The sequence below is a fragment of the Protomyctophum bolini genome (genome assembly GCF_963924005.1).
Source record: "Protomyctophum bolini genome assembly, chromosome: 23".
NCBI classification, from domain to species: domain Eukaryota; kingdom Metazoa; phylum Chordata; class Actinopteri; order Myctophiformes; family Myctophidae; genus Protomyctophum; species Protomyctophum bolini.
Window position 1 is genome coordinate 25,253,283 of NC_137884.1, and position 13,288 is coordinate 25,266,570.

At 46.4% G+C, this 13,288-nt stretch overlaps 1 protein-coding gene across 2 annotated transcripts in view; it reads right to left on the bottom strand.

The window, feature by feature from the left end:
* Nucleotides 1-11,220, bottom strand: part of dmtf1 (cyclin D binding myb-like transcription factor 1) — a 17,835-nt gene extending 6,615 nt beyond the window's left edge. For both annotated transcript variants that reach the window (XR_013963590.1, XM_080757633.1), the window contains exons 1-11: nucleotides 11,174-11,220; nucleotides 7,243-7,985; nucleotides 6,226-6,318; nucleotides 5,847-5,959; nucleotides 4,125-4,245; nucleotides 3,832-3,908; nucleotides 3,355-3,512; nucleotides 3,042-3,074; nucleotides 2,803-2,912; nucleotides 1,780-2,008; nucleotides 1,107-1,258 (exon numbers count right to left, since the gene is read on the bottom strand). Coding sequence is in view for 1 of the 2 variants with exons in the window: in XM_080757633.1 (XP_080613759.1) it covers nucleotides 1,107-1,258; nucleotides 1,780-2,008; nucleotides 2,803-2,912; nucleotides 3,042-3,074; nucleotides 3,355-3,512; nucleotides 3,832-3,908; nucleotides 4,125-4,245; nucleotides 5,847-5,959; nucleotides 6,226-6,318; nucleotides 7,243-7,985; nucleotides 11,174-11,196 (1,852 nt within the window). In the remaining variant the exon portion in view is untranslated. The remainder of the gene's footprint in view (nucleotides 1-1,106; nucleotides 1,259-1,779; nucleotides 2,009-2,802; nucleotides 2,913-3,041; nucleotides 3,075-3,354; nucleotides 3,513-3,831; nucleotides 3,909-4,124; nucleotides 4,246-5,846; nucleotides 5,960-6,225; nucleotides 6,319-7,242; nucleotides 7,986-11,173) is intronic.
* Between the last annotated feature and the right edge of the window lie 2,068 nt (nucleotides 11,221-13,288).

A 13,288-nucleotide genomic window follows, 5' to 3' on the forward strand; every position in this document is an offset into this window, starting at 1 on the left:
TGTGCACGCACACACACACATGCGCGCGCACACACACACGCACACACATGCTCGCGCACACACACGCACACGCACACACGCGCACACACACACACACACACACGTGCACGCACGCACATGCACAAACACACACACACACACACACACACACAAAATTTAAAAGACTATGACTAAAACTTGGAGTGACATCACGTTACAGAGTGAAGAGATATGCCAGGGACCCCCATTTGAAGAGATATGCCAGGGACCCCCATTTGAAGAGATATGCCAGGGACCCCCATTTGAAGAGATATGCCAGGGACCCCCATTTGAAGAGATATGCCAGGGACCCCCATTTGAAGAGATATGCCAGGGACCCCCATTTGAAGAGATATGCCAGGGACCCCCATTTGAAGAGATATGCCAGGGACCCCCATTTGAAGAGATATGCCAGGGACCCCCATTTGAAGAGATATGCCAGGGACCCTCATTTGAAGAGATATGCCAGGGACCCCCATTTGAAGAGATATGCCAGGGACCCCCATTTGAAGAGATATGCCAGGGACCCCCATTTGAAGAGATATGCCAGGGACCCTCATTTGAAGAGATATGCCAGGGACCCCCATTTGAAGAGATATGCCAGGGACCCCCATTTGAAGAGACATGCCAGGGACCCTCATATGTAGAGATATGCCAGGGACCCCCATTTGAAGAGATATGCCAGGGACCCCCATTTGAAGAGACATGCCAGGGACCCTCATTTGAAGAGACATGCCAGGGACCCTCATTTGAAGAGACATGCCAGGGACCCCCATTTGAAGAGATATGCCAGGGACCCTCATTTGAAGAGATATGCCAGGGACCCCTCCATAAGAGAAGATTTTTACGTCTCTAGCAGTGATTCTCAACCCGTTTAATTTCAAGGACCCCCAGTTTGACATGCATTAGTCTACGGACCCCCCATTTAATGGCATTTCTATCTCTGGGACCCCCAATTTATATTGTAAAATCAATGTTAATTTAACTCTGAGATTGTACAAATGGAACCAAATGGACCTGTTAGGGTCTATTTGGTTCCATTTGACTCTGGGAACCACTGGTGTGCCACAGGCATAGTGGGCGTGTACCTGTGAAGGGGATCTCCTTGTGATTGGATACTTGTCTCTTGATGCTCCACCACTTGGACCTCAGCCACTGAGGAGAGCGCACGGAGCTCCACCCCCCCGCTAGCTCCTCCCACTTCAGCTCATTCTCCTCATCCACTTCCACGTCGGAGATCCTGAACGCACGCACACACACACACACACAGACACACACACACACACATACATTTCCCGTCAAGTTTGTGTGTTTGTCGGTTGGTTGGTTGGTTGGTCGGGCACGTGACATCACCATCTGTGTGTGTGTGTGTGTGTGTGTGTGTGTGTGTGTGTGTGTGTGTGTGTGTGTGTGTGTGTGTATATGTGTGTGTGTGTGTGTGTGTGTGTGTGTGTGTGTGTGTGTGTGTGTGTGTGTGTGTGTGTGTGTGTGTGTGTGTGTGTGTGTGTGTGTGTGCAGGGCCGCTTTTTGTGGGTAGTGCGAACGTAGTGCATTCACTTCTAGTCATGTTTACTAGTTGCCTATAGTTTACCAGTCGACTAGTAAACTAGTTGTTTAACTATTTAGCTGGGGACCCCCTGGAACTCCCTCAAGGACCCCTGGGGGTCCCCGACCCCACTTTGGGAACCACTGGTCTAAACCACGCCTATAGACAGGATCGCACACGCACACACACACATACACACACACGCGCACACACACCTGCGTACGAGGCTGATGTCATCGTCCTTGGTCCAATCGGTTCCTCCGCTGTGTTTCCAGTTCAGGTAGTTGAGCCACTTGGAGCGACACTGCTTCTCTGAGCGCGTGCGGACCTGCTCCGCCACCGTGGCCCAGGACACGCCCCCCGTGACCGCCACGCCCGCAGACACGCCCGCCATCTCATAGACCACCTCCGAGAGGCGCTGTTCCTCCGCCTCGCTCCACTTACCTGAGAGAGAGAGAGACATTATGAATGAATGAGTGTGGAGCGTTGTCCAGGGTGTTTTAGAGAAGGGAGAAGAGTCTGGGACGTGTGGAGCGTGGTCCAGGGTGTTTTAGAGAAGGGAGAAGAGTCTGGGACGTGTGGAGCGTTGTCCAGGGTGTTTTAGAGAAGGGAGAAGAGTCTGGGACGTGTGGAGCGTTGTCCAGGGTGCTTTAGAGAAGGGAGAAGAGTCTGGGACGTGTGGAGCGTTGTCCAGGGTGTTCTAGAGAAGGGAGAAGAGTCTGGGACGTGTGGAGCGTTGTCCAGGGTGTTTTAGAGAAGGGAGAAGAGTCTGGGACGTGTGGAGTGTTGTCCAGGGTGTTTTAGAGAAGGGAGAAGAGTCTGGGATGTGTGGAGCGTTGTCCAGGGTGTTTTAGAGAAGGGAGGAGAGTCTGGGACGTGTGGAGCGTTGTCCAGGGTATTTTAGAGAAGGGAGGAGAGTCTGGGACGTGTGGAGCGTTGTCCAGGGTATTTTAGAGAAGGGAGGAGAGTCTGGGACGTGTGGAGCGTTGTCCAGGGTGTTTTAGAGAAGGGAGAAGAGTCTGGGACGTGTGGAGCGTTGTCCAGGGTGTTTTGAGAAGGGAGGAGAGTCTAGGACGTGTGGAGCGTTGTCCAGGGTGTTTTAGAGAAGGGAGAAGAGTCTGGGACGTGTGGAGCGTTGTCCAGGGTGTTTTAGAGAAGGGAGAAGAGTCTGTTACACGTGTTTCTGTTACCTGTGTTACACGTGTTTCTGTTACCTGTGTTACACGTGTTTCTGTTACCTGTGTTACACGTGTCCTTCATCAGTCGACAGCGGTCTTTGACGGACGACGCGCTTCGGCCCAGAGCTGCTCCGATAGTAGCCCAGTCGTTACCGTGCTTCTGTCTGAGGCTGCGCACGCACACACACACACGCACACACACACACACGCACACACACACACACGCACACAAAGGGTAAAGACGTTTGCGTGCCACATTTTTCTTTTTGATTTATGGACGTGTACAGATTCGTACTCACGCTTTTAGTTTCTCTATCTCCTGAGGCGTGTACCTTTAATATGAACACAGGAATAAATCATTAGATTTTACTACCTTTAGTTTATATATGAAGACACACACACACACACACACACACACACACACACACACACCCACACACATTGGTGTTTAGGGTGTGAGGACGGTACATACTTGCCCACATGGTTAGTGTTTAGGGTGTGAGGACAGTACGGTACATACTTGCCCACATGGTTAGTGTTTAGGGTGTGAGGACGGTACATACTTGCCCACGTGGTTAGTGTTTAGGGTGTGAGGACAGGGACGGTACATACTTGCCCACGTGGTTGCGGTTGTCGTACATGCGCAGCACTCTGCGGTAGACGGCGAACAGCGGCCGGTTCAAACCCCACGCCACGCTGCGATAGAAGTCCTTCCTCTCCTCCTTCGACATCTCGAAGATGATCTCAGCGGGATCCTCCATGCCTCGACCCTGGAGCACACACACACACACACACACACACACACACACACACACACACACACGGACAGACACACACACACACACACACACACACACACACACACGGACAGACACACACGGACGGACACGCACGCACACGCACACACACACACACACAGACACACACGGACGGACACGCACAGACGCACACGCACGCACGCAAAGAAATCACACCCGTGTGAAGTGAGGGGCGCTCTTATCATCGCACACATCGTCATGACATGACATGACAACTGCATTTATAATGCAATATAAAGATAAATATATAGATAGAGAGAGAGACATTTACCTTCACATATCTCTCAATGTTGCTCATGAGCAGGTCAATCTCTTCTTTAGACCACATGCCCTGCTTCCATTTATGACCTAGAGAGAGAGAGAGAGAGAGAGAGAGAGAGAGAGAGAGAGAGACATTGTGAAGCTGGTGGTTCGAGGCATCTGGTTAGGATGCCTCTCGGGCGTCTCCCTAGGGAGGTCCTCGAGGCACGTCCCACTGTGTGTGTGTGTGTGTGTGTGTGTGTGTGTGTGTGTGTGTGTGTGTGTGTGTTTGTGTGTGTGTGTGTGTGTGTGCACGTGCAGTACCTTTATTGGCCAGCGTGTCTTTGTCCTCTTTGGTAGTGAACCAGGCCTGACTGACTGGAATCACTTCATCGTTATGACCATGAGGGGGCGACAGAGAGCCTTCATCCTCCTCCTGCAAGATCTGCACATGCACACACACACACACACACACACGCACACACACACACACGCACGCACACGCACGCACACGCAAATTGTACTTTTACGCCACTACATTCATTTGGAAAGCTTTAGTTACTTTGTAGATTTTAATTATTATTACAAAACACACATTAAAACACTGAGCGCTCAGGACGGAGTATGTATTCAATTAGTAACGCCCAGCGCTCAGGACGGAGATTGATCAGAAAGCACGGAGATTATCAGATCATTGATATCAAAGCCGATCGCATCGCGCCACAGGCTGGGAGCGCCTGTTGCTCCACAGGCTGGGCCTGTTGCTCCACAGGCTGGGCCTGTTGCTCCACAGGCTGGGAGCGCCTGTTGCTCCACAGGCTGGGCCTGTTGCTCCACAGGCTGGGCCTGTTGCTCCACAGGCTGGGAGCGCCTGTTGCGCAACACTGGATGTTAATTTCCGGTGGGACGTCATCGAAAATGTCCCCCCCCCCCAAAAAAATGATACATGAGCAGATACAAAAGATATTGGGATATGAGGTGCCTATATGAAGTGTGATGTTTTGTATTTAGGAAGATTCGAGGAGAGGATAGATATTTGGTGAACATTTTACTGGCGGCAGCAAAGAAAGCCATCACAAGAAAATGGGGACAGATGGAACCTCCAACACAGGGACAATGTGGAGGACTTGATTCAGATGGAACCTCCGACACAGGGACAATGTGGAGGACTTGATTCAGATGGAACCTCCAACACAGGGACAATGTGGAGGACTTGATTCAGATGGAACCTCCAACACAGGGACAATGTGGAGGACTTGATTCAGATGGAACCTCCAACACAGGGACAATGTGGAGGACTTGATTCAGATGGAACCTCCGACACAGGGACAATGTGGAGGACTTGATTCAGATGGAACCTCCGACACAGGGACAATGTGGAGGACTTGATTCAGATGGAACCTCCGACACAGGGACAATGTGGAGGACTTGATTCAGATGGAACCTCCGACACAGGGACAATGTGGAGGACTTGATTCAGATGGAACCTCCGACACAGGGACAATGTGGAGGACTTGATTCAGATGGAACCTCCAACACAGGGACAATGTGGAGGACTTGATTCAGGAGATACATTTTATGGAGAAACTGACACACCGTCTGAGGCTACAGGAAGATTTTTTTTTTATAAATGGACAATATTTAAGGGTATAGGGGAATGAGAGACAATTGTAAATGCCTAGAAAAATGTGTGTAACATTTTGAAACGCAATGTCGATGCCTGTTTTTTTAATTTTTATTAATTTTTTTGTACGTCTGTGGTGTTATATGTATTGTAAGTTCGTTTTTTCTGTCTTGTCTTGAAAACCAATAAAATTTTAAGTTATAAAAAAAAGAAAATGTCCCCCCCCCCCCCCCCATTTTAGCCGACAAGTTTGAAAATCTTAAAACGTGAATAACTCTTGATCTAAATCATCCCGTCCAATTCTAAGAAGAGATCATGTGTTGGACGGCCCACCGCGGACCCGATGTCACCGTACCTGAATATGAGCCACGCCCCCCTCTGTGATGTCACCGGCCACGCCCTCCTCTGTGATGTCACCGTACCTGAATATGAGCCACGCCCTCCTCTGTGATGTCACCGGCCACGCCCTCCTCTGTGATGTCACCGTCTGCCGTGGCCGTCATCGTCACCTCGAAGCTCTCGTCGTTCTCCGACACTACGAGAGAAAGAAAGAAAGAAAGGACAGAAACCAGGAGAATGACAACATGTGATCATGTTATTAATTATGTTATAATGATCACATCAAATCAATCAAATAGAATTCGTAATCATATTGATGTAGTTCAGTTCAGTTGAGTTGTAGTCACATCATATGCGTGCGTGCATCTGTGCAGTGTGCGTGCGTGCGTGCATCTGTGCAGTGTGCGTGCATGCGTGCATCTGTGCAGTGTGTGTGCGTGCGTGTGTGCGTCTCTCTCTCACCTGGTAGAGTGACTACAGTGAACTGAGCAGAATGGTCCTCATCTGCTGTGCTGAGACGCAACCTCTTCTGGAGGGGAGAGGAGTCCTCATCATCTACACACGCACACGCGCGCACGCACACACACACACACACACACACACACACTTAACGCTGAGCGTGCAGGCAATTACGAGGATTCCCACGTATAGTTCCCAGTAGACGTGGCAGTTCGTGGCCATGGCCGTGAACTTGACGTTGACGGCCGTTGGTCGCATAAACTCCGCTCATGTCCACGTCTACTCCTATGATGGCGTAGCCGCGATCAAGGCATGCGTATATTTATTCAGAAGGCTTTGGTCTTCATGCTGAATCAATTCATTTCTAATAATGGATATTGATCACATGCATGCGGACGCCACACACACAATAGCCTAATAATAAAGGCTTGATGAGGAAACAACATACAACATAGTTGGATCGGATGAAATATAGCCTTTCCGAGTCCAAAAACGGATTAATCCCACAAGAAAAAGAAAAGCCCAAACTGCATGCTCCGGTGGATTAAATATGTCCATATATTTGCTTTCCAAATCCGAGGGCAGGGAATCAATCACCCCCAGTGATCAATAAATCAATCAATAGGCCTTATCAGATTTTATAACCTCTGCAATTGCAGTGCGTGGCAATTCATCAGTAAGGGCTTTTATCACTGCAGAGTTTTAATATAGCATTTGGTCGTGTGGTGAACTGTACAAATTAACTTCTTTCTCATTATGTGAAAGTAACTAACAAGTTCTATTTATAATTTTATACATATATATATATATATACTGCTCTACAAGCTCAACGCGGAGCACCGCGTTCACTGTTGTGTATGTGTGTGTGTGTGTGTGTGTGTGTGTGTGTGTGTGTGTGTGTGTGTGTGTGTATGTGTGTGTGTGTGTGTGTGTGTGTGTGTGCGTGTGTGTGTGTGCGCTTGCGTGTGTGCGTGCGTGAAGTGCATGTGTGTGCACGCACGTGCGTGCGTATATACCCACCATTGGCAGGGCAGTGCAGTATGATGCTGCCATCAGTGTCCTGGGTGAGGGTGACAATATCACCATGGTCGGTGACCTGGCTCAGGGTGACAGGGTTGTCATCCTGGTTCAGGGTGGTGACAGGGTTGACATCCTGGCTCAGCGTGACAGGGTTGACATCCTGGTTCAGGGTGACAGGGTTGACATCCTGGTTCAGGGTGGTGACAGGGTTGACATCATGACTCAGGGTGGTGACAGGGTTGTCATCCTGGTTCAGGGTGGTGACAGGGTTGTCATCCTGGTTCAGGGTGGTGACAGGGTTGACATCCTGGCTCAGCGTGACAGGGTTGACATCCTGGTTCAGGGTGGTGACAGGGTTGACATCCTGGTTCAGGGTGGTGACAGGGTTGTCATCCTGGCTCAGGGTGGTGACAGGGTTGACATCCTGGTTCAGGGTGGTGACAGGGTTGACATCCTGGTTCAGGGTGGTGACAGGGTTGACATCCTGGTTCAGGGTGGTGACAGGGTTGACATCCTGGTTCAGGGTGGTGACAGGGTTGACATCCTGGTTCAGGGTGGTGACAGGGTTGACATCCTGACTCAGCGTGACGGGGTTGACATCCTGGCTCAGCGTGACGGGGTTGACATCCTGACTCAGCGTGACGGGGTTGACATCCTGACTCAGCGTGACGGGGTTGACTGCATCCAGGTCCTCTTCCGGCGCCTGGCGGCTCATGGTGCGTCCGCCCCGTCCTCCGCTCGCTCTGAGGATCACAATCACAGTCAGATTAGTACTTATTTAAAGACGTTTACACTAGGGATGCACCGAAAGGGAAATTCTTGGCCGAAAACTGAATACCGAATATGATTAGTATAATATATATTTTTTGATGGTTAGCCATGGTTATGGCAAAACTTTACTTAAATAATAATCACTATTATGGGTCCATAAAACATTTATTCATCTCTTTTGAATGCATTAATTTCATACACTATTCGGTGATATATTTTCGGGCTGAAACCGAATAGGAAAATTCATTTTCTGCCGAATATTTTCTGCGGCCGAATATTCAGTGCATCACTAGTTTACACCGCAGACAAAGCCAACTCTTGTCATGACAAATCATGACAACAAACACAATATTTTGGACCAAACAAATAATTACAAAAAAAGTGTATCATTCTTATGTGAACACCCCAGACAGTTTTTAATTCTTATGTGAACACACCAGACAGTTTTTAATTCTTATGTGAACACACCAGACAGTTTTTAATTCTTATGTGAACACACCAGACAGTTTTTAATTCTTATGTGAACACACCAGACAGTTTATAATTCTTATGTGAACACTATAACAGCTCATGTATGACATAATGCAGGGCTGGGCATCTTTGACGATGGAGAGAGCCACTATATTTCCATATTCACTCCAGAGGGCCACATTGCATATTACTGCAAAAATAGCAGATCTACAAGCTCAAAACGTGTCACACTGCAACACGTTTTGAGCTTGTAGAGCAGCTATTTTAGGCTATATTTGAATTGAAATCCTGAATTATTTGTTGCCATTTTTTGTTGCCCCAGGGAACCAGCAACGTCCCGGCCTTGGGAAGGCCGTATACTATAGGCCGAGCAGCAACGTCCCGGCCTTGGGAAGGCCGTATACTATATAGGCCGAAACCTCGCTGGTTTCCCAGGGAACCAGCAACGTCCCGGCCTTGGGAAGGCCGTATTCTATAGGCCGAGCAGCAACGTCCCGGCCTTGGGAAGGCCGTATACTATATAGGCCGAAACCTCGCTGGTTTCCCAGGGAACCAGCAACGTCCCGGCCTTGGGAAGGCCGTATACTATAGGCCGAGCAGCAACGTCCCGGCCTTGGGAAGGCCGTATACTATATAGGCCGAAACCTCGCTGGTTTCCCAGGGAACCAGCAACGTCCCGGCCTTGGGAAGGCCGTATACTATAGGCCGAGCAGCAACGTCCCGGCCTTGGGAAGGCCGTATACTATATAGGCCGAAACCTCGCTGGTTTCCCAGGGAACCAGCAACGTCCCGGCCTTGGGAAGGCTGTATACTATAGGCCGAGCAGCAACGTCCCGGCCTTGGGAAGGCCGTATACTATATAGGCCGAAACCTCGCTGGTTTCCCAGGGAACCAGCAACGTCCCGGCCTTGGGAAGGCCGTATACTATAGGCCGAGCAGCAACGTCCCGGCCTTGGGAAGGCCGTATACTATAGGCCGAACAGCAACGTCCCGGCCTTGGGAAGGCCGTTTTTTTCCATGGAGGTGGAGTCTGGAGAATTGAGACTGCGATGCTTTTCTGGGGTTTTACCTTCTAAGCAGACCTTGTATTGAACTGTGCTGAGTTTAAGCAGACCTTGTATTGAACTGTGCTGAGTTGAACTTGACTTGTTTTTCTTTTTGTGTTTCTTGTGATTTGTTCATTTGTTTCTGGGGGTTTTTTTTGGTCTGTTTTGTTTCGTCTGTCTGTCTCTTGTTCTGTTTGTTTTGTTGTATATTTCTTACCTTCGATAGATTTAAATATTAACAGGGTATAGACATCATAAGCTGACTAAAAGAAAAGGAAACTAAAGAAGCGTGGAACAAACTCCCACTGTACCTTCGACAGGCAGCCTCTGTAGACACTTTTAAAGCACAGCTCAAGACCCACTACTGTTGCTTTTAATTGATCTTTTAAATGTTTTGTCCTCAACTGTATTGCATTACTGCTATTATTGTAATGTTTTATGCCTTGCTTTTCTTTTTTCTTTCTCCATTGCTCTGTAAAGCACTTTGAACTGCATTTCATGTCATGAAAGGTGCTATACAAATAAAGTTATATTATTATTACTCCTTTTTGGTAAAAAAAAATACATTATGAAGGAAAAGAAACACAAAAACATGTAGGCTATAAATGTGTATTTTTTATCTCCTTTTAAATGACCAAATAAACGTGAAACTTGAAAAACTGTGCTCCATTCTACAGACATTAATACAATCAATCAATCAATCATTCATTCATTCAAGCAGGTGCCCATTCTCTTCCTGGCTGTTAAAGTCGGGGATTAATGGGTGATGATGGTCCCCCAACACTTTAATAATAATATCTTTATTACTACTACTACTATTACTAGTGGTTCCCAAACTTTTTCATGTCAGTGACCCCAAATTGACCATAATTACCCCCACAGACCCCCATTTGAAAAGATATGCCAGATATGCCCCCATAAGATTTTTACAGCTCTAGCAGAGATTCTCAGCCCGTTTAATTTCAAGGACCCCCAGTTTGACATGCATTGATTAGTCTATACGGATTTAATGGCATTTCTATCTCTGGGACCCCCAATTTATATTGTAAAATAAATGCGGGTCCATTTGTACAAGTCAGAGTTACAGACCCCATTTGGTTTCCTAACTATCATTTAGCTGTGGACCCCCTGGAACTCCCTCAAGGACCCCTGTTACAGTATACATTCCCATATTACAAATGGCCGGGAAGGGGGGTCCACAGTCCACCAAAATAAAGCAAATAATGTCGGTGGGTCATTTTGATAACTAGGAAAATATTTAAGAATAACTAATAATATTTGTTTAAGAACTAACTAATATTTTTCAGTGAAATCTTGCCTTGTTTTGACACACACACACACACACACACACACACACACACACACACTGACACACAGCGCTGCCTGCTAGCTGTTAGCATTAGCATCGAGCAGCATAAATGATACAACAAGTGCAGGAAAAAGCCTGCCCGGCGCCATGTTTTAGCACTAGACACCCAGTGTTGTTGTTGTGTGTGTGCGTGAGAGAGTATCAGTGCGTGTGTGTTGTGTGTGTTGTGTTGCATCATCGTGCGGTGCGGTGGTGTGTGTGTGAGGAGCATCGTCTCTCCTCCAGAACCAATCGAACCCCAAAGTGGAGGCATTTGTTTTTAGTTTCTACTTACTTCCTCACTGAAGGTCCGGGCATTCACAGGGACCAGGATGGAGGCTGGGGGTTGCCATGTTGGTGGAGAATAAGCATTCACAGAGACCAGGATGGAGGCTGGGGGTTGCCATGTTGGTGGAGAATAAGCATTCACAGGGACCAGTCCAGGATGGAGGCTGATGGTTGCCATTATGGTGGACACATTATGGAATGCACTCCCTCCAGCCCTGAAATCCTTAAATTCTCTTTCAAGATTTAGGAAAGACCTTAAAATCATGGCTCCACCTGCACACTAACTGGTCATAGTTAGCTTCCGACCCTGGATAGCCCATCTCCCATGCTCTGGTCTCTTCTCTTAGGGTACCTCTTGTCCTATAATTAATTATGTATGGCTCCCAGCCTTATATATACAAAGTAATTTTTTTATTCGTTTCATGGTTGTTTTTGTTTGTACAGTATGTTTGTGTTATAGTTTCATGTTACAAGGTGGACAACAATGGAAACAAGCAAGTCCATTTGGCGTTTTTTTTAAATGTCACTTTCTGTAATTGTCTTAAACTGCCAATAAAGTATTCTATCTATCTATCTATCTATCTATCTATCTATCTATCTATCTATCTATCTATCTATCTATCTATCTATCCACCTAACTACCTAGCATTGTAACATGAGTTCCATAGCATTAACACCTAAACACCTAACTAACTAGCATTGTAAATTAACATATTGCATCATTTACAAGTTACAATTGAGTGAAAACTGGTTATGGACGTTGGACAAAAACGACTGCAAGTGGTTTCTCAGTTTGTCCACATGAGGGCGACAAAGACTGTTAAATTTAAAAACGAGTGAGTCCCGATTTAAACATGAATAGTTAATACATGGAGATCATGATGGATGGAGATGCAGATATAATCCGTATCTCAAAATAATCCAGATTATTTTTCACAGATTTTGATGACAATGTGACTTTGTACAGGCTCTGTCTGTGGGAGATATTCAGTGATCTATTTATTTAATGCATTTATGTATTGTTTTGTTTTGCATAAACAGTTCGTTTACACTAAGCCATAGTACTAGTTCAGATCACTTGTGTTGCAGCTTGTGTGCCTTTATGATCAGGGCACAAATGTATCTCTGAATTTACTTAACACCCCATTTTATTTATTTTTTAATGAATACATGTATTAAAATCCTGTTGTGTTAATCAGGGTCGTCCACCAAGTAACAGTTTTTGTATTGACTTGTGCTTTTGTTTGAAATGTACCCATTCTTATACTGTGAAATAAATACCTCAATGGATGAATTGAATACACAGGACCTTAACGGAAACAAGCCGTGGGGCTCATCTGGGTTATGCTTTTAACGTTTTGTATAAATCTGGGCCACCGTGCCTATATTTTGCAAAGTATAAATCAATCCAAGCCTTATCATACTATAGTCGCAAAGTTCCAAAGTCATACAAATGTCTTTGAACAATAGATGCATAATGAACCAAATATGAATCATTATTAAACCATGGAATCATACTATAGGCATGAATAATTAAAAACAAACTGATTCGGTTTTTCACTTTTTACTCTTCTTTTTCTTTACTTTGCAGTACAGAAACCATTGATTTTTTTTTTTATCTTTTATTAAACAGACATTGCCCTTGGCCTTAACCCATTTTGGGCAGGAACCCCTTTGTCTCAATGGGATAGTTCCTAATGTGTGGAACTTTTGCGGCGAGATCAAAGCGTGCCGCCACTCTCTTAATATTCCACTCAGGGTTTAATTAATACAGTAGTTTACATGGCGACCATAGGTGGTAAAACATGGAGAAAAATAAAATCAACGAACCCCCTCCAACTATGAACAACTCAACCTTACAAATGACTATGGATCTACGCTGGTTGATTATTTATAAGGTACCTCTATGTACCTCTAGACACCTCAACTCACCCCATTTTTTCTTCTTGGGGCATTAAATAAAATGAAATATTTTTATTCAAGAGGCGCGCGCGCTCTACAGATGTGGTCAATTATATATTGAACGGGTCTGTAGAACAACAGTGGTTCTCCCAAAGTAGGGGGTCCTTGAGGAAGTTCCAGCTAAATGATATAGTTATACAAGAACCAAATGGACCCTTGT